This window comes from Eurytemora carolleeae, unplaced genomic scaffold (assembly GCF_000591075.1).
Source record: "Eurytemora carolleeae unplaced genomic scaffold, Eaff_2.0 scaffold84, whole genome shotgun sequence".
In the NCBI taxonomy this organism is placed as follows: Eukaryota; Metazoa; Arthropoda; class Copepoda; order Calanoida; family Temoridae; genus Eurytemora; species Eurytemora carolleeae.
The window spans coordinates 70,710-92,126 of NW_019396074.1; the positions used below are offsets into that span (position 1 = coordinate 70,710).

Sequence of the window (21,417 nt, forward strand, 5' to 3'; positions counted from 1 at the left end):
TCCTGATTCTGTTAAAGTTTCATTTATCTGCTAGGTTTTGAAGACTGGAAGTCGAGAATAAAATAACCTGAAAGTGTCTACTCACAAGGTGCGCTGCATTTTAGTCCTTTAGAGCAATAAGACTGGCTGAAACTTATTCATTCATTTATATAATACGAGACAAAGCAAATAATTTGATGCAATCAATATTCCTTATGTTTATAAGTATGTATAAATATGTATAAAGAAATAAATATGAAAATAGCGAAATAAAAATAATTTTGCTTAATCATGTTTAAGCTTGATTCAACTACTACCTTACAAGAGCGAAAACAGTACTTACGTCAGTGTAGGACCAGGAAGGAGAATAGTCTGTGATGGTAACCAGGTTCTCCCTGTACTCCAGGGTTCGGGTTTTGATTGTTGCTCCAATATGGGAGTTAACGTTAGTAGCAGCCTGAGATAGCATGGGTCCAGGATGTCCACTGTTAATTAGTCCGTTGGATCCACCCTCGTAATGGGCCAGCTCAGGGAAGTCGGAAAGGATATCAAAGGCGTCCAGGTTCACGTCGAAGGAGTTGTGATGAGCCTGTTGGTTTGGATCCTGGTACTCCATGGAGTTGAGCTGATGGTGTTGATGATGCCGAAGGGCCTGCTGGTGTTGATGATGAATCTGACGAGCCTGCTCACTGCAGGACGGTAGGTTCGCGGACAAGGTTCGGTGCAGGTCATCATGAGTGAGATCTAGGGTTTCATGAATGAAGGACATATCGTTCTTGTTCTCCAGGTCGCTGAAGGCAGACTTGAAGTCCAACAAGGGTCCGTGGTCAGATTCTGACTTAATACTTTCCTCATCCGACTTCCGGGACTCAGATCCGGAGAGTAAACTATCCGTGACAGGTTGTAGCCCTGAGTATCCTGTATCAAAGTTCCCGTTGTTAAGGTCTAAACTGAACTCATGTATGTTGGTAAGCGTGTTGACTGCAGCGCTCACACTCCCAACCTCTCCTCGTGTAGCTGAGGATATATCTGCCTCACATGAGCTGATGAGGGGGCGGGGGGAGGGCGTGTTTGTGATAGGCGGAGATATTTGCCGGTTGTAAGGAGACATACTAGATGTGGTTGAGGTTGGACCGGAGTTTGAGTTTAGGATGACCAGCCCAGCGCTACCCTGCAGCTGGGAAAGAGAGAGCACAAGGGGAGTGTGTCCTCTACTCGGAGTAGAATGTCCCGAACCCGGAGAATGTCGTTCTCCTCCCAGCATCATTCCATGGTTCCCAGTCGTGGAGGAGACCTGGGAATAATTGGAACTCTCTGGATAATACCTATGGTCAGTCTCAAAAAACTTTGGGGAGAAAAAAAAGCAAGATTAGTGAGTGGAAAACAGGTTTTTAAATAATTTTTATTAATTACAATTCCTACCTGGTTCATGTTTTCTAAATGCCGGTGATGGCCTCCTCCTCCGCCTCCTCCTCCACCTCGACTACCCCGACTACGATGATGCGTACCAGGATGCATCTCAGGTTTAGTCGCCTTAAAAAAGCATAAAAACTTTTTCTTCTAATTAATACAGATTTAATGAACTTTTTATCCCGCATCAATGTTGAAAATCCATGAAGTTTATTTATGAATTATTGGATTGCAGGTATTTCTAGTTGTACAGAGTTAACCACAAAGGAAGTAACTGTAAAGACGACTTAAACTCGTTCAAATATGAAGATCCCAATTTTAAATAAAGTTACTGCTTTTAATGACGTCTTTAAATGGTTTATTTCTTATTATTAGCAGACAATCCATTATTCAATGATTTGAAAGGAAGAATGAAGTCCTTAGCTGCATGCAGGCAATCATATATATACAGTCGTCTCTGAAGTCGCATCCTTTGTGGTTAACCCTGTACTACCTGATGTACACAAGTTTTACTGTCTAGGCAGGTTGAGATGTACTATCTGATAGTCTAGGCAGGTTGAGTCCGGACATGAACACTCCATGTGTCCAAGGGTTCTAGCAGTTCTCTGTTTCTCCAGCAGCTGAACCACGATAGCTTCAACTGTCTCGGCAGTCTTAAAACAGAAAAATTAAAATCTGTTCTGTATACTTGCAACTTTCAATGCAGTAGGAACCAGGAATTCTTGTCGTTTTCTTTAAATATTTCTAATATGGGAGTAATGATTTTATAATTTTAAAGGAATTGAGTCATTGCCATAAACTCAAATATTATAATTCCTATATCTTTGCAACCTGATTATTTGATCTAAAATAATTCACAGTTTGAAATATCTAAGATCTCCGACTTTGGGTTGCAAATATATAGGGATTAAAAAATCAGAGTTAATGGCAAGACTGAACTTCTGTGAAACGAAACTATTTCGAAAAAATACCCTGAACATGATCCTAACCAACATTTCCTGGTTCTCAATGTACATCTGCTTTATAACAAAAGATAAATGTATTCTTAAAAATCTTTCCAACAACAGAATAAGTTAAAAAGTAAAATTTCTGATTAGAATTAAAAACGAGAGGAGTTTGTATTGTAGTGAATAAACTAAGTTTGTCTAACTTTGTAGAATAACGAGGAATATTTTCCCAGGTGGAGAGTTCAGTAGAGTTGGAGTTTACCCAGAGAATAGGAATATTCAGGGTTTATGGAAATTGGGAGTTTATCCTAATGTGCGGGGAGGGTGGTGGAGAAAGTCCAGTTCTTGTTTTCTTATATTTACTATTTATATTTAAACGCTTAAAATATATTCTATTGAGGGTTTAAAAGGACTGACACCGTGATTTCAATGGCTCTCTTTTTACTTTTAATCTTTAACAGATAAATTCTTTTCTTGTCTTTGCAGCAGAAATCCGCAAACAAAGGTTTAAGTGGTATCGGGCAGATAGTTATTTAAGTCACTTACCGAGATCTCCATCTCGCTGTTAATATCTGGTTCCTCTTCACTGAAGACTGAAATACAAAATAATGAAATATAGTTCCGACACTGTTTGTCGATTTCAACTGACAAATTTGATTGAAACACGATATTCTCTCCTGAAATTTTATTTCCCGCTTTAAATTTTTTAGAATTTCTTAGAAAACGTATTTTAAGATTTTCCCATTGTTTTCAGGATTAATTTAAAAGTTCATCATGATAAAATGAAAGTTGCTAAACCAACAGATTCATTCCTTTGACTTCTTTAACATCTTAAAATAAAAGAACAGGAGAGCGGGGGGAGAAAGGGGGGGAAGGGGGAGAAAGGGAAGAAGGGGGTGAGGGGAGAAGGAGGGGGGAAGATATGGGGGAAGAAGGAGAGGAACAAGAGAGGGATTATTAGTTAGGTTTTCTGTCATCTCAGCTTGATAAAAGGAGAGTAGGTAGGATGAAAAGAGAAGTATGGGTAGAATAAAACGATGATAAAAACTGTGTTATGAAGACGGTTTGAGTATTGAAGTTCAAGAGAGCGAATATAAGTAATGATGCTTGTGTGTATTATAAATGCTTTGAAAATATTTCATCTTTGAATAAGATTCCAGTATTCCAAGCTTAGAACCTAATTCTAAACTATGAAATCTGAATAAGATAAAGCTCACATTTGGCTGATAGTGATAGATAGATACAATTGGTATAAAGAGAAAGAGAGAGAAGAGACAGATGCATGGAGAGAGAAGGATGAATATATCATTGTTTTTGTACGTTAAAGCTGGACACTGAAAAGTTTTGTTCTACTCCACTGAGGACGGATTCCATCAAACAATCATTCAAAAATCATTACAAATTCAAGAAATCTTTTTATCAACTCTTCATATTTGTCCATTTCCATCCCAGCCCATAAACTGAAGGGAAAATATTGAAATAAGAATAAAATTGATTCATAAAAATAAAGTTGTTTGCAAACCATTGATATAAACCCATATACATTGGAGGAAACCATTGATATAAACCCATATACATTGGAGGAAACCATTGATATAAACCCATATACATTGGAGGAAACCATTGATATAAACCCATATACATTGGAGGAAAACTCCGTCTAGATAAAAACGGACAGTTTTCGACTTACACATTGGTTTCAGCTGAGACACCAGCTCCTCCTTCGTCCACTCCTTCTTGTCTCCCCAGAGACTAACGGAGTTGGTCACCAGCAGCTTGTTGTCGTCAGGGTAGGGGACATTCAGGTAGTGTACCAGTACAATATCAGGGTTCTACAATATCAGGTAGTGTATCAGTACAATATCAGGGTTCAACAATATCAGGTAGTGTATCAGTACAATATCAGGGCTATACAATATCAGGTAATGTATCAGTACAACATCAGGGCTATACAATATCAGGTAGTGTATCAGTACAATATCAGGGCTATACAATATTAGGTATTGTATCAGTACAATATCATGTAGTGTATCAGTACAATTATCAGGGTTCTACTATGTCAGGTAGTGTACCAGTACAATATCAGGGTTCTACAATATCAGGTAGTGTACCAGTACAATATCAGGGTTCTACAATATTAGGTAGTGTATCAGTACAATATCAGGGTTCTACTATATCAGGGTTCTACAATATCAGGTAGTGTACCACTACAATATCAGGGTTCTACAATATTAGGTAGTGTATCAGTACAATATCAGGGTTCTACAATATCAGGTAGTGTACCAGTACAATATCAGGGATCTACAATATCAGGTAGTGTATCAGTACAATATCAGGGTTCTACTATATCAGGTAGTGTATCAGTACAATATCAGGGCTATACAATATCAGGTACAAAATTATTTAAATAAATGTATTAAAAACTAAACAGTGTTTCATTATTAAAAGTTTTTAATATCAAAATTAGAATATATTTATAATTTATAATTGTGTGTTTAAACTTGGTTAAAGAATACCAAATGCAGACTTAAATCATTTATGGAAATAAAATGGAGAATAAAAAATATATATAAATTATTGTTACATTGTAAAAAGTACATGCAGGGAGTGTATCAAATATTATGTACAATGTACAAAGTAGGTTTACATTCAGTATACAGGATACAGGATATACCGGGATTGGTTTTATTTCTCATTTCCGTTCTCGGCTAGCCTCGCAATATTTAGATAATTCATTGTATCAACATTAATTACAACAGATTATTGGGTCCCATTCCGCCCTTTTTATTTATTTTTATCATTTTCTTTAGGTAACACAATTTTATGCTGTTTTGGAAATAATTTACTATCTATTTATGTTATTGTATTGGGTATTATTTCATGCGAAAAAGTTTTTGCCAGGATTTTTACTACTACTTTTTTGCACGCATGATACCCATTTCAATAACATATATAGTTTTATTCAATTTTACTCAAAATCACCATGTTGTAGGTTGATTAAGTAACTTTATCACCCTAAAATGAGACAAATTAGGTATGAAATTTGAAATTTTAATAGCAGGGTGAAAAAGTTACTTTTTCGCCCTGTTGTAGGGCGGTAAAGTCACTTAATCACCCTAGAGCGGGAAATATTAGGTGTGATAAATTCCATCAAAATTGAAAAAAGTTATTATTATTTGATATTTCCCAGTAAAATTTTCTACCGTCATTCATCTTCCCTCCTCTCTCATTCCTTCTCCTTGATCTTTCTTTCTTATCCATCTTCTCTCTTCTCTCATACCTTCTCCTTAAACCTTCTTTCTTATCCATCTTCTCTACTTTCTCATACCATCTACTTTATCCTTCTTTCTTATCCATCTTCCCTACTCTCTTCTACTTTCTCCTTTATCCTTCTTTCTTATCAATCTTCCCTTTTTCTCTCCCATTCTTTCTCCTTTATCCTTCTTTCTTATCCATCTTCTCTCCTCTCTTATACCTTCTTCTTTATCTTTCTTTCTTATCCATCTTCCTTTTTTCTCTCCTATTCATTTTCCCCACCCTCTCCAATTCCGTCTCCTTGCTTATTATTCTTGTTCCCATCCTCTCCCATTCCTTCTTCTTCTCTTTTCCCATTCCTTCTCTTTTCCCATTCTTTCTCATTCTTGTCTAAATCCTCTCCCATTACTTTTCCTTGTCCTTTCTTATTGATCATTACTCTAACCCTTTCCCATTCCTTCTCATAACATCTCCATTTCTTTCTATAAAATTCTCATTTCTTCAGGTTTGAAGAAAAATCTAAATGAACTGAACTTGAAAAATAAATCTCAGGATTTCTAAACACAGAGAACCGACTGAAACGTAAATCTTAAGTTAAACCCAAATAAGGTAATGGTTTAATTGGTTAATGACGATCTAACATATTTTCCACAAGTAAAAATTGTTCCATTCCGACATTATTTTTTTCAAATTATTTATGAAACGTTTAAAAAATATAAGAATCTTAATTCTTATAAAAACTAGCTCCTGTATCTCTTATTTACTTAAGCACTAGAATAATACCTTGAGAAGTACCAGTAATTGTATAAACAAATCAATCTTTACCAGATCTTATCTATCCTAACCCTAAGCTTTTCATCTCCAAGAGCAAAATATACAGGACTACTGATTTACATCAAGAAAAACATACAAAATCATATGCATCACTTCTCAGTATCATACAAAAATACAATGCGAGATCAACTCTAGCATAGTTTAAAACTAATTCATAAATGTATGTTTTTCGATGTACAATAATAATAGGCTTGGTAAGGTCAATATGTAGTATACAATGTGGGCATATATGTAGACAACGAGATCCTAAACACGACAAAGAATATACGACAAGACCCCCCCCCCAGCCCCCAATCTTTGTTTACAAAAAGGAAAACTGCAGCTTCTGAAAAGAAAATAAACAAGATAAGAGCTGTATTCACTAAGTTTTTGTTTAGACTCCCATAACCTGTTGTGTACTTCTTGTTTTAAGGAAATTTTTTTTTTATGTTCCTTGTGTATTTTCCTAGGATTGGAATACTCTTACCTGTAACAACCAATAGCAACGTCTGTGGAAGGTGGGTAGGATTGCAGAATGAACATAACACCCGTATATACACTAAAAATATTCATTTTAATTTTCTAAACTTTTCTAAAACTCAAAAAACCTAAAAGTTACTAGGATTACTCTACCAGGCCGGTTTGATACATGTTCCCTCTGACAATATTGAATGGGACGCAATTTCTCAAATTCTCCTCGGTACAGACAATAATCCATCTTTCTCTGACAAACTAGCGTCTTCTTATCCTAGATATTTCTAAACCAATAATTCAATATGTTCCCGTATACACAAGGCACCCGGAGCTAACACAAGAACTTGACTACATCGAGATAACTACAAAAAGGCGGAAAGGAAAATGGAATCTCTGAACTATTTGGAACAACAAAGACTGATAAGGATATGATTAAGGGCATATTATTGCACCAATGTATGGTTAACCAATACACAACTAGATGTGAAAAAGAATAAAATATTGGAATGTCGATATTAAGGATCCAGGGAGGATAAGAATGAGTAAAAGAAAATTGATTTAGGGTGAGCTCGGAGAACTTTAGATAAAGATCTTCATGATACAGTTTAGACAAGGACCAGAGAGTTTAAAAGATGGAATGATAATAATGAGTAATTGTAAAAGAAAGATACAAAAATTGAAATATATGCCGCACTTCCTAGAAAAGGGGGACGGGACGTCCCCCAGGAAAAAACTAAGAAAATCCGGGACAGCCTTTAACCCCTTAAATTAAATTTTAAGCGGCACCACTAAGTCAGTCAAAATTTAGTTAATTTATATTTTTTTCCAGGATAAATTCTCGGTGCACTTTCGTAAAATTCAAAACCACTCTGAGATATACCTTATTGATTAAGATATAGGAATTGGATTATACAGAAATCATTGAGGAGATATAGCACTTTATATAGAGATAAGGTGAGATATGTTAAAGAAGTTCTTAGATCGACAAGTTGGATAAAAGCAAGATTATTGAGTGCACAAAAGTTGAAATCCAGTTATCTGTATATACTTGTAAATAGAACCAAGTTAGTCAAAGTTCAAGATAAATAAAAAAGGATTTCAATTAAACTTTGGTATAAAATATCCTCACCTCCATTCCCTGGACCTTGAGCTTCATGTGGTCCTCTCTCGTCGTCTTTCCGTCCTTTCTCTTCTTCCAGCAGTATCCGTCCCTCCTGTACCTAACCTTCTTCCTGGAGTAGAGCAGCATCGAACCAGACTTGGGTCTAAAAAAACAAAATGTCGTATCAATAAGAACGGATCACGGAAGTGGAAACATCTATTTTCTGTTAAACAAGAAAAATAAAATGTCGGAAATATTTTATAACAAATTTACTTTTGATTGTATTTTAAAGTAAAAAGTGTTTTGTCCCATACACGATCAAATCTTTTGTGTCAGAAAAACGTTGTCTGATATTATAAAGATAAATATATTGATATATATTTATATATATCGGGAAACATGAAAACCTAAACAAGTTAACTGTATTTACAAACATTAAAAGAAATAATAATCTTCAAATCTCCAGATCAAAGAAAAATTAAAAATAAACAAAAATAGGAAAAATACGATCAAAGGCCCGAGTTCTGCAGCTGCAACAAGTAAATGTTTTGATCAACTATTAGACATCGAAATGATTCATGCCCCAAGTACTTTCACTCTTTTTAAATGTCCCCTCCCCTTTTTTTGACAAACTGGATCTCCTATACTCTAAACCCCTCTTTTCTCTGTATTCCCATGTTTTCTATTGTTCTAAATTTTGTTGAAAAGAAATTAGTTTAACAAAAGGTTTTGATAAAACTAATTTTAATGAATTCAACAGAAGCGTTCTAAAAAACTAATATCTCCCAGAACTTCTAAACGATGCAAAGTTAAATGTGACTAAAATTGTAAATACTAAATACCCCCCCCCCCACAAAACAAATGCGATGCATTTATCAAAACAGGTAGAACGATATGGATTTAAAAAGTCGAAATGTCGTTTTAGTATTTCTTATGTTTTGACCAGCCCTGTCTAAGAACATATCTCACCTGATTTTCACCTCTTTAGACATCCAATCGTGGTGTTTATCGAAGGCGATTAACATTGATGCAATTTCCTAAAAATGTGAAAAATTGAAGTTAAACTAACTGAACGACAGTTTGGAGGAATTTGGGATTTTTTAAGTCCGCAAAATGTTCTAGAAGAAATATATTTTGTCAAATAGTTAAGTGTATTATATATTCATTATTCAAGAGTTTTTTGTACATAAATCCGCTCCGACAATTGGCATTTAAATACAGAAAAATGAAAGCAGGATCTAAGTACATATCAAATCTATTTTGGATTTACACAAAAACAAATACAAATGAATCAAATTTTTTAAAACCTTGTCTAGTCGAACAACTATCAATCCCCCTTCCCATGCCCCACCCCGCCACTCTCCTCACCCCTCACCATGGATGTTCCCAAGTTCTTTCATTAAAGCGGAGGAAAGAAACCTATATTTATATCCTTCCTCCAGCTCCACAGATGTAAAGGTTTCACAGTTGATTACCCTTCTATACCCTTCCTTAGACCTGTACCAGGCATTTACAATGTACATACACAGGTCTAATTTCAAACCTCATCATTGAAGAAATCCGCGAGTTTGCAAATCGTTGGAAAAATATGGAACATTGCATGGAAAGGATGGACAAAAATTAAACAGGAAAAAAGGAATAGGGTAATATTGAAGAAATATGGAATTGGAAAAGATGGATAAACATGGAACAAAAAAATGATTAAAAAATATTGAAACAACATAAGTGGAGAAATATGGAATAAACCGAGAAATGTGAAGCAGGAGAAAAGTAAATATATCATAAATAGAAAATTACTATGTTTCATAAAGAATTGGAAATTCGGGTCGAAGAAGGAAAGTAGATTAAGTTATGAGAGGAAGGATTAAGTATAGAGGAAATTAAGCTATAAGAGGAAGGATTAAGAATTGAGGAAATTAAGTTATGAGAGGAAGGATTAAGAATAGAGGAAATTAAGTTATGAGAGGAAGGATTAAGAATAGAGGAAATTAAGTTATGAGAGGAAGGATTAAGAATAGAGGAAATTGAGTTATGAGAGGAAGGATTAAGAATAGAGTAAATTAAGTTGAATGGAAGGATTGAGAATTGAGAAAATTAAGCTATAAGAGGAAGGATTAAGAATTGAGGAAATTAAGTTATGAGAGGAAGGATTGAGAATTGAGGAAATTAAGCTATGAGAGGAAGGATTAAGAATTGAGGAAATTAAGCAAGAAGGAAAAATTCATAAGTTGGAAATAACAAAGTTTAAAAGGAAAAAAGGTGAATGAAAAAGATTCTCAAGACGGAAAAATCTAATATTAAGGAGAGTAAATATTAAAGAATTCATTTTTAAATAAAGTATTTTAAGATAAATCCTCAATTTATCTTCCAAGAGATATAATCTAACAAATATTGAATGCTCGGACCGGGAAATTATTTGAGGAGCAGAAAACTGAACCCACTCACCTCATTTGTGTTCCAACGGTGCCGCTGGGTCGGGAAATTGTCAGATTTAGGAAGAGACTCCAGGCTCTCTGGTAGCTTGATAGGTTCTCCATCTAAATAATATTCTTTTAATTTCATATTCTCAGATCTATTTCAGGCGTGAGATACTAGATTTATGCAGGTAATATCATGATATCATTGTAATTATCACTATTTAAAGGTTTACGTCCTGCATGTTTTCTTGGTTTATAGAATATATGTGGTCGGAGAGACATAACTCCAATTTATCTTAATCCTCTACTATAAATAGTTGTGTCACTTCCCCCTTCCCCTACCTCGGGTTCAGAATCCCCCCCCCCCACCTCCCGCTCTACCATTCCATCTCTTCCAGATGCTATTTCTTTCCCTTCGTTCTCCTGGGATATCAAAATCATCCTTCGTCATTTGTTAGTAAACAAAACCTTTCCAGCCTTACTCAGCTTCCTTACTAAGGGTAGGCTTCCTGATACTTGAGTAGGAGTAGGAATAGTTATAGTACTAATACTAGAGTAAGACTCCTAGTTCTGGTACTGACACTAAAGTAAGAATCCTAGTTCTGGGAGTGATACTGGAGTAGGAATCCTAGATCTGGTACTGATACTGGAGTAGGAAACCTAGATCTGGTACTGATACTGGAATAAGAATCCTAGATCTGGTACTGATACTGGAGAAGGAATCCTAGTTCTGGTACTGATACGGGAGTAGGAATCCTAGATCTGGTACTGACACTAAAGTAGGAATCCTAGCTCTGGTACTGATACTGGAGTAGGAATCCTAGATCTGGTGCTGATACTGCAATAGGAATCCTAGATCTGGTACTAATAATGGAGTAGGAATCCTAGATCTGGTGCTAATAATGGAGTAGGAATCCTAGATCTGGTACTGATACTGGAGTAGGAATCATAGTTCTGGTACTGATACTGGAGTAGGAATCCCAGATCTGGTGCTGATACTGGAGTAGGAATCCTAGTCTTGGTACTAGTATTGTTAAAACTTTATACCGAAAGAAAGAAAAACTGTAATAACTATCTTACAATACAAAGTAAGAACAGATGGTAAAATATTGATAAAATGTATTAATTGTTGTTAATCCTTTCTAGAAAAACCGGTTTTGAAAGGAAAACAATCCACTTAGCAAATATTCACTATGGCTTCGGTAGGATTGGAATTCAAATCCAGAGTCAAGAAGGAGATTAAATTCTAGTTTCAACATTTGCATTCAAACCAACCTTTTCAAAGTTAAAACTGGATTTATATTGTTTTTAATAAGTTAGGAATATAAAATAGATCATGAAACCTTTCACCCTTGATACCTCATAGCTTTAACTTGTAAACCTTGTAATAAACGTATAATGTAATAATAAACACGGGATCCTTGGGGAACACAGGAAGGTTTATTACTGATATTATATTAATGCCAAAAGATACTTTTCCACTTTTTCTCGCTTCTCATATTATTTGCATAAAGGACAAAAATGTTTTTCTTTTCAAATACTTTTATTAATAAAGGGAGTGTTCTTAAATTTTAAAAACATGTTTAGGTCGGATCAGGGGCGGATACAGGATTTAAGTGAGGGGGTGCTAGATTTATTTTGGAACAAAAACATCCAGATTTAGGAACAAAATTTTTTTAAATATATATGTTTCCTGTGTTGCACAAGGTTTTCTTTCCCTTAAATGCTATAAAGGAACTATTCTGAATTTTTAGGGACCCACCCCGAATCCGTCAGAAGGTTGCGAAGGTCCTGCCGCCCCCCCTGTATCCGCCCCTGGATCGAATCATCATATTATATTATGAATTGATTTTTAAAAATAATTGAATAAAATATTTCTTTGAAAGATAGTTTTTAGAAAACTTTCTGTCGTATATTTAAAAAAAAGATTTTGCTAATCTTTTGAAAGTATGTTAACTTTTCAGGAAAAAGTTAGTCGGTTTCAAAATATTGAATTTCTACCACTCTACCCTTCTGCTTCTTTATTCTAACCTTCTCCGCTAGGTTAGTTTAATAGGATGGGATGTTTGATTTTTCATATAGCTTAGTCCGCGATGAAACATCCCACGAAAATAAACAATTTTTAATCCCTTCAAAATACAGGAGTACTCCCTTTAAAATGTGTGTGTATGCAAAGTTAAACCAAATTCTTGCTGTGGGACCGAAATCTTGTATTCTGCTCAAGCAAAACCTTTCTTCTTCTATCTCTTATATATTCTTAAAATTTGTCAACGTAAACCAGAGCCAGACCGACACAATTCTTGTTTTTCTTTTTTTCCCTCAACCTAAGTGCAATCCTAGGAATTTTGAGAATTACTGGAGGAATTTTGTTTATTCAAGATCTCTGATATTTAGAGTAGAATTGTTGGGACGGGTCCAGGAGTTTGTTCAGCTCCAGCTCTGGTCAAATGGTTTGTGATATCCCTTTAAGATCTGATACCCAGAATTGCCCATAAATGGAATTATTTAGAAGTGGAAGATTCGGAGAAAGCGTCAGAAAAGATAAACTACTGACCTAACAGTGCTACAAGAATACTAAAATAAAGTAGAATTTTCTTTCCAAAAACATGAGATGGCAGTCAAACCCTTCTCTAGGATCTGATTATGGAGAAAACTATCCGGTAGCTGGATAAAGAAATATACTCCAGTATCTGGGTAGAGAAATATACTCCATTATCTGGGTAGGGAACTATACTCCATTACCTGGGTAGGGAACTATACTCCAGTATCTGGGTAGGGAACTATATTCCAGTATTTGGGTAGGAAACTATACTCCAGTATCTGGGTAGGGAACTATACTCCAGTATCTGGGTATTGAACTATACTCCAGTATCTGGGTAGGGAACAATACTCCATTATCAGGGTAGGGAACTATACTCCAATATCTGGGTAGGGAACTATACTCCAGTATCTGGGTAGGAAACTATACTCCAGTATCTGGGTATTGAACTATACTCCAGTATCTGGGTATGGAACTATACTCCAGTATCTGGGTATGGAACTATACTCCAGTATCTGGGTAGGGAACTATACTCCAGTATCTAGGTATGGTTCTATACTCCAGTATCTGGGTTGGGAACTATACTCTAGTATCTGGATAGGGAACTATACTCCAGTATCTGGGTTGGGAACTATACTCTAGTATCTGGATAGGGAACTATACTCCAGTATCTGGGTAGGGAACAATACTCCAGTATCTGGGTATGGAACTATACTCCAGTATCTGGGTATGGAACTATACTCCAGTATCTGGGTAGGGAACTATACTCCGGTATCTGGGTATGGAACTGTACTCCAGTAAAGGGAACTATACTCCAGTATCTGGGTAGGGAACTATACTCCAGTATCTGGGTAGGGAACTATATTCCAGTATCTGGGTAGGGAGCTGAGTACTTGAATAAAACCCAGTATTTTCAGCTGCTACACTCACAAAAATAAAAGTTTGAAACAACTTGGTTTAACAAAGTTTCCAATCAATCAAGAATTCAACATTTAACAAGTTTTCAGTTCCGCCAATATTATAAACAGATGAACAAAGGGTGCTTTAAAAATATTTCTGTTTTAATAATGTATCATATTCATCTTTTGTATGAAGCGGTAAAGTAATTAACAACAAGAAAATAAAAACGATCGAGCCTTATTAATTCAACTCCCATGAGGCGGTAATTACAACCATGATGTGCTAGTATTAATACCGATACATGATATAATATAATTCTTATATCCCCCCCCCCTCTGTAGGGGTACAGGGAGGGGGGATATCTAATCAGTATCCTCGCCCTTCGATAATAAACATTGATTTTACAGTGTAGACAGGAAACCTTGTATTAACGAAACTTATTTTTATTTTAGAATTACTTTTAGATTTTTGACAATAAACAAGTCAATCATAGAAAACAGTTGGATATATTTTTAGTTGAAGAACTTTTCTTTGTGTAGAGAATATAGTTACTAAGTAATGAGTGCATCTGCTTACTCCAGGTACACGGATTAGTAGGCTAATACTTATTTTGAAACGAATTTTTCTCATGTGCACATTCTAAAAAAAGGTTAGTGGGTGACACTTATAGAACTTAATTAGTTGGTTGAGAATTCCTTCTGTAAAGATTTGTAGGCGAAAATTATAGGATTTGCTGTGTTAGTTGAAAACTCCATGTGTAAAGATTAGAAGGCGAAAATCAAAGGAACAAAGTTGGTAGGATGTATGGTCAAGGTTTAGGGAAAATTACGCGAATACTTCCGAGTTAATAGTTTGGATGTATACTCCAGGTTTAAGAAAAAGTACGCGAATTCTTCTAAATTGATAGCTTGGATATATACTCCAGGTTTAAGGAAAAGTACGCGAATAGTTCTGAATTGATAGTTTGGATGTATACTCCAGGTATAAGGAAAAGTACGCGAATACTTCTAAGTTTAGTTGATGTAAACTCAAGGTAAAGATTTATAAAATTTGGTAGGTTGGTATAATATATAAGGATTATTAGGCGAATATTTCTGAATTGATGTGCTGGATGGGAATCTGTGAGAAGCTTGGAATAGCAGGTGTTGAATATGTATGAATGTTATTGTATAAAGGTATAATCCTATCTGATATTAGAATTTTCTCGACACAGGAGCGGGGAGAAGAACGGAGTAAGAAATAGAATAATACTTGTATAGATCTTTCCTTTATTGGATGAGAGGACTTAAAGCCAACCTTCTCCTCAACCTTACACTCAGTACAGGAAACTAATGTACTTAATGGAGGTTCGGAAAACATAATATAGATGGATGGATTGATACTTCTTTATCAGACCATGAATTACCCCTAGAGAGGGAGGGGAATGATGAAGGGGGGGTAATATGTAGCAAGAAATATTGAAAGGTATGATACTGTACAATTAAACAAATAAATCCTATTGGCAGATGAATAGAAGTGCACTCGACCTAATATACAGTTCTAGCATTATAGAATCATTTACAGTATCTAGAATCTAGATAGAAACAAGGTTTTATTTACTTTAAGTATCAGTATTTTTATATAGATTTTAATATTTGTTTGATCTTTAAAGTTAGGTCATAATTAAACAGTTCCTACTCCAGGTAGGATTGAACAGTGGGAGAATATTCCTACTTCAGGTAAAATTGAACAGGGGAAGAATTCCTACTCCAGGTAGGATTGAAGTTCAGTGTTAAATAGTCGAAATTTTCAAGTGTTGAAACTAGCTGTTGGTTCAGGTTTCTTGTATTGAAACTATCTGCTGGTTCAGGTTTCTTGTAACGAAACTAGCTGCTGAGTTCAGGTTTCTAGTAATGAAACTAGCTGCTGAGTTCAGGTTTCTATCAATGAAACTAGCTGTTGGTTCAGGTTTCTAGTATTGAAACTAGCTGCTGGGTTCAGGTTTCTTGTATTGAAACTATCTGCTGGTTCAGGTTTCTAGTATTGAAACTAGCTGCTGGGTTCAGGTTTCTTGTATTGAAACTAGCTGCTGGTTCAGGTCTCTTGTATTGAAACTAGCTGCTGGTTCAGGTTTCTAGTATTGAAAATAGCTGCTGAGTTCAGGAACCAACAAGTTCTCATTCTAGAACCCTTTCGAGAACTTTCCCTCTGTCGTTTCCATAATGCAACTTTTAATGCTTCCTAAAGTAAAGAAGTTTTCCGGAATTCACTGGGAAATTCTTATTGCTACATAAAAGCATCTAAATCTGGTAGCAGACATTGTTTGACAAGAATTTGGAGAAAATAACAAATAATAAATTCTAATTTTACCAAATTACAAAACTCTTATCCAGAGAAAAAAACACATAATTGTTTTGAAGCTATTTAAACGAAAGGTAGAAACACAAAAATAAGGATTTGAATAAATGATTTATTTTAAAGGACTGTACACGTTTTTTCAACTGTCGTCTTCCATTTGTAAATTGTAAATTTAATATTTGCAAAACTATGAGACATCATTCGAACCAAGTTATAAACTTCTATTTTCAGCTAGAAAAACATGGATATCTCCGACCTGGACCAGATAAAGGTTTTAATGTTATCACTGTAAATCGGACATGCCACTCTACTACTGGAGGGTGACTTGAAATTACATTTGTTCAGTTCCATTAATAATCTTTTAGTTCCCAAGTATTTTTACAATCCCTCCAGGCTAACATTATAAAGAAATGTATCTAAACCTTTAATTATTAGGTTTGAAAAAAATCGTTGAATTTTTAAATATTATGAATGTTTATATGTTAATCAGTACTACTTTATATGTCTGTAAACTCTTAAAAATATTGAAATCAGCTCTTATAAAAATTGTAATCTGCTCTTATATAAATGTTAATAAGCTCTTAAAAATATTGTAATCAACTCTGAAATATAGTAATTAACTCTTATAAATATTGTTATCAGCTCTTATAAATATTGTAATCAGCTCTTATAAATATTGTAATCAGCTCTTATAAATATTGTGATCAGCTGTAAATGAAAAATGTCTATGCAGTAACGGAAACGTTTCCTAACAAGCTTCTATCTAGTTCTAGGTTAAAGCCGGAAAAGTGGTTTATGTTCATATATATATGGTTAATATAATGCATTAGTGTTAGGATCATATTGCATAAAGAATATATACCATTAACTGATGAAAAGACTATATTAGAGTCAAACAATGTCATTTACTCCCAATGATATAACCTAGTTTTGTCTCTACAATACATATATTTACTGTTAAATATTTTTGTATTGTCATCAAAAATCAAAAAGGAGTAAAGCATCTCTTCTTCCCATGCAAAATACACCCTCAACACTCTTTTCCTCTCTATACAAAGAATAAACCTCCATCAATATAAAATCCCCTCCCCTCTTCTTTCTCTTCTCCTTTTAGTACACATTTCGGAAATGCCTTGACTAGTGGAATTTTGTAAAGGTCAAGAATCATACAAGCAACAGTAGGTTGACTAAAGAATGCTAAAAATTATTTTAAAGATCATAATCGATCTTCTTACTTCCTCCCTAATATCATGTTTCTTGGGACACCCTACCACTGAAATTATGTTAACAAATAAAATAAAAAGGAAATATGAACTGTTTGGTCATCAACATTTTTTGCTTAACATTAAAATTAGGTCTAAAGAATCGGTAATTTTTTACAACACGAAACAAATAGGGTGACTAAATTACTATATTTTGATCCAACATAATTGGAGAAATTAGCTTAAACAACATAATAAGGTTTAATGTGGAATAATCCAAAGTTCATGAAATGCTTGTCATGTTGTTAAAAAATCGAACAAAAATTGGGATGCATAAACTTATGACTATATTACTCACTGGGTCCGATGATAATAGTTGTCGGTTTGTTATCGATGGACATTGTACGGTAGTACGTTGTGACCGGAAGACGACAGCCCATCTTGTACAGGCCGCGTTCCATTCTGAAGGCGGAGTAAACACAGCTGGGTATTTGTCACATTGATTGCTGCACGAGGTTAGAATATCAATTGTCGGCTATTTTCAGTTTTAGTCCTATTGCCTTATCTTTCAACCCCTGACATGAAAAGCAAATAAGAACGAAATTCATAATTTAGTTTTCCACCAGAAAAATAGTTGATCCAACTTGATATATAATTAATGTTTTATACATAAAATCAAATTATTTAGAACCCATTTTCTATTATTCCGTATACCATGTATAATGTTTCTATTAAAAGAATTAAAACATATCAAATATCTTAAATTTTTCTATCGAGTTTAGGATAGATATTTTAAATTTGTATTAAATTCCAAATTCTTTAAAAAGATGATAAATTAGTTTTGAACTTCTACAAACTTGGAAATTTAAATATTCCAAAATTAATTATTTTGAGTTAATAAACAGTTTTATTCTGTAATCCAGGGAAACCAAGAAGAATTTAAAAATAAAATTTTGTGATTTAAATCTACTAGAAAAGGTGGTGAGAGTGGTAGTAAAGAGAATAGTTGTTGTTGTTACAACTTGTCGTTTTTAAATTCAAAATTCCCCGCAGAATTAGGCTCCGGCAATTCCCAGTTCTTGGAATTCAATTAGACCGAGACACCGAGAGAGCTGTAAATGCATAAAAATCATATTGGCCGGGATAATTTTTACAACTCAGCCAACAAAGAGTCACAAAATGGACAATTTTCTATTAAAATTATACTTAAATTACACAGTGAGGGAAACTTGTTCAACCAAAGTATAAATGATGAGTATTACCCGGTTCACTTCAGACCCAAGTTTCCTTCATTATCAACTTTTTATGACCTTCCTAATTTTGTTGGAACAAGAAACTTGAACCGTAAAAAAAAGTTTAAAACTCTAACACAAAATAACCGTTCCTACATAATTTTATCTTCGACATAGAGGTTGACAGATTAATAAAACCTTGAAGAGAGCGGCAAACTTGAAAGTTTAAAGAAAATTTGCAACTTTAATTTAAGTTTGAGAACACTTAACCACAAGAATCTAAAAAAAGACAAAATATGAAAGATTTGGCGAAAAGTAATTTTGTTTGGCCGGTATGTTGCTGATATTTATGATGGTTTATAAATGTTTCGTGTAGGTATTATATATCCATCCTTTCAACAGTTTTTCTTCAACATATTACAGGCTTCAGATTAACAAATACAGGTTCAAAAGATAAACCTTAAACCTACACTGAGACCTGGTTAAACCTATACTGAACCCTGGATAGACCTTACACCTATACTGAGACCAGAATAAACCTACAACCTAAACTGGGACCTGGATAAACCTTAAAACTATACTATCTTTTGGATAAACCTTAAGCCTATACTGAGACCTGGATAAACCTTAAGCCTATGCTGAGACCTGGATAAACCTTAAACCTACACTGAGACCTGGATAAACCTTAAACCTAGGCTGAGACCTGGATAAACCTATACTGAGATCTGGATAAACCTTAAACTTATACTGAGACCTGGATAAACCTTAAACCTATACCGATACCTGGATAAACCTATACTGAAATCTGGATAAACCTTAAACTTGTACTGAGACCTGGATAAACCTTAAACCTATACCGAGACCTGGATAAACCTATACTGAGACCTGGATGAACCTTAAACCCATGCTGAGACCTGGATAAACCTATACTGAGACCTGGATAAACCTTTTACCCATACTGAGACCTAAATAAACCTCAAACCTATACTGAGACCTAAATAAACCTATACTGAGACCTGGATAAACCTCAAACCTATACTGAGACCTAAATAAACCTATACTGAGACCTGGATAAACCTTAAACCTTAAACCTATACCGAGACTTTGAAAAAAGCATAAAATACACATGTAAACCTAAAATACATGACTACACCTGTAATGAACAACTAAACCAAGAATAAACAGTAAAACTTAAAATATAAATTAATTTATCATTATATTAACCTAAATTAATAAAGAATACATAATACTATTGATATTAATGTATGGTGTACACAATATGCATACAATAAAAAGAATTAAGCTTTGTTTGTAATAAGTTCCAACAACTTGAATGAGTTGCTACCAATAATCACAAGGAAAAAGATCTCTCAAGGTTTTCGTAGAAAACTTTGTTGACAAACTTGGAAAGGTTTTACTCCAGAAACTCGCCCCATTTATAACATGGTTCCGATTTACGGTCTTGGGTGGGATGGAGGGGATATCTTAGGAGATATCATCTAGGGTCATAGCATTTATCCCAGGAGACACTAGGGGCGTGGTATTCATCCCAGGAGAAACTAGGGACTTGGAATTCATCCCATGAGAAACTAGGGGCATAGCATGCATCCCAGGAGAAACTAGGGAATTGGAATTCATCCAGGAGACACTAGGGGCGTTGTATTCAACCCAGTAGAAACTAGGGGCGTGGTATTCATCCCAGGAGAAACTAGGGGCGTGGTATTCATCCCACTAGGGGCGTTGTATTCAACCCAGTAGAAACTAGGGGCGTGGTATTCATGAGAAACTAGGGGCATAGCATGCATCCCAGGAGAAACTAGGGAATTGTATTCATCCCAGGAGAAACTAGGTACTTAGCATTCATCCCAGGAGAAACTAGGGGCGTGATATTCATCCCAGGAGAAACTCTGGACTTGGCATTCATCCCAGGAGAAACTAGAGGCGTGGTATTCATCCCAGGAGAAACTATGGGCGTGATATTCATACCAGGATAAATTAGGGACATGGCATTTATCTTAGGAGAAACTATGGGCTTGGTATTCATCCCAGGAGAAACTAGGGGCGAGGTATTCATCCCAGTACAAAACTAGGGGCGAGGTATTCATCCCAGGAGAAACTAAGAGCGTGACATTCACCTAACTAGCAACTAGGGGCGTTGTATTCAGGGAAACTAGAGACATGGCAACTAGAGGCTTAGCTTTTATCTTATGGGAAACTAGGGGCTTGGCATTCATCTTAGGATAAACCAGGAGTGTGGCATTTTCTTAGGAGAAACTAGGGGCGTGGTATTTATCTTAGGAGAAACTAGGGGCGTGGCATTCATCTTATGAGAAACTAGAGGCTTAGCTTTTATCTTAGGAGAAACTAGAGGCTTAGCTTTTATCTTAGGAGAAACTAGGGGCTTGGCATTTATCGTAGGAGAAACTAGGGGCTTGGCATTTATCTTAGGAGAAACTAGAGGCTTGACATTTATCTTAGGAGAAACTAGGGGCTTGACATTTATCGAAGGAGAAATTAGGGGCTTGGCATTTATCTTAGGAGAAACTAGGGGCTTGACATTTATCTTAGGAGAAACTAGGGGCTTGACATTTATCGAAGGAGAAACTAGAGGCTTGACATTTATCGAAGGAGAAATTAGGGGCTTGGCATTTATCGAAGGAAAAACTAGGGGCTTGGCATTTATCGTAGGAGAAACTAGGGGCTTGGCATTCGTCGTAGGAGAAACCAGGAGCGTAGCATTTATCATAGGAGAAACTAGGGGCGTGGTACTTATCGTAGGAGAAACTAGGGGCTTGGCATTCGTCATAGGA

At 35.2% G+C, this 21,417-nt stretch overlaps 1 protein-coding gene across 6 annotated transcripts in view; it reads right to left on the reverse strand.

The window, feature by feature from the left end:
• Positions 1-21,417, reverse strand: part of LOC111714060 (calmodulin-binding transcription activator 2) — a 65,837-nt gene that overhangs the window by 14,670 nt on the left and 29,750 nt on the right. For 3 of the 6 annotated variants that reach the window (XM_023489084.1, XM_023489102.1, XM_023489076.1), the window contains exons 3-12: positions 10,426-10,517; positions 8,950-9,017; positions 8,008-8,143; positions 6,892-6,963; positions 4,027-4,168; positions 2,883-2,929; positions 1,951-2,042; positions 1,883-1,919; positions 1,402-1,512; positions 323-1,324 (exon numbers count right to left, since the gene is read on the reverse strand). In XM_023489084.1, coding sequence (XP_023344852.1) covers positions 323-1,324; positions 1,402-1,512; positions 1,883-1,919; positions 1,951-2,042; positions 2,883-2,929; positions 4,027-4,168; positions 6,892-6,963; positions 8,008-8,143; positions 8,950-9,017; positions 10,426-10,517 — 1,799 coding nt within the window. Of the gene's footprint in view, positions 1-322; positions 1,325-1,401; positions 1,513-1,882; positions 1,920-1,950; positions 2,043-2,882; positions 2,930-4,026; positions 4,169-6,891; positions 6,964-8,007; positions 8,144-8,949; positions 9,018-10,425; positions 10,518-17,733; positions 17,882-21,417 lie in introns of all 6 variants that reach the window. The other 3 variants (XM_023489116.1, XM_023489110.1, XM_023489091.1) reach the window with 2 other exon arrangements.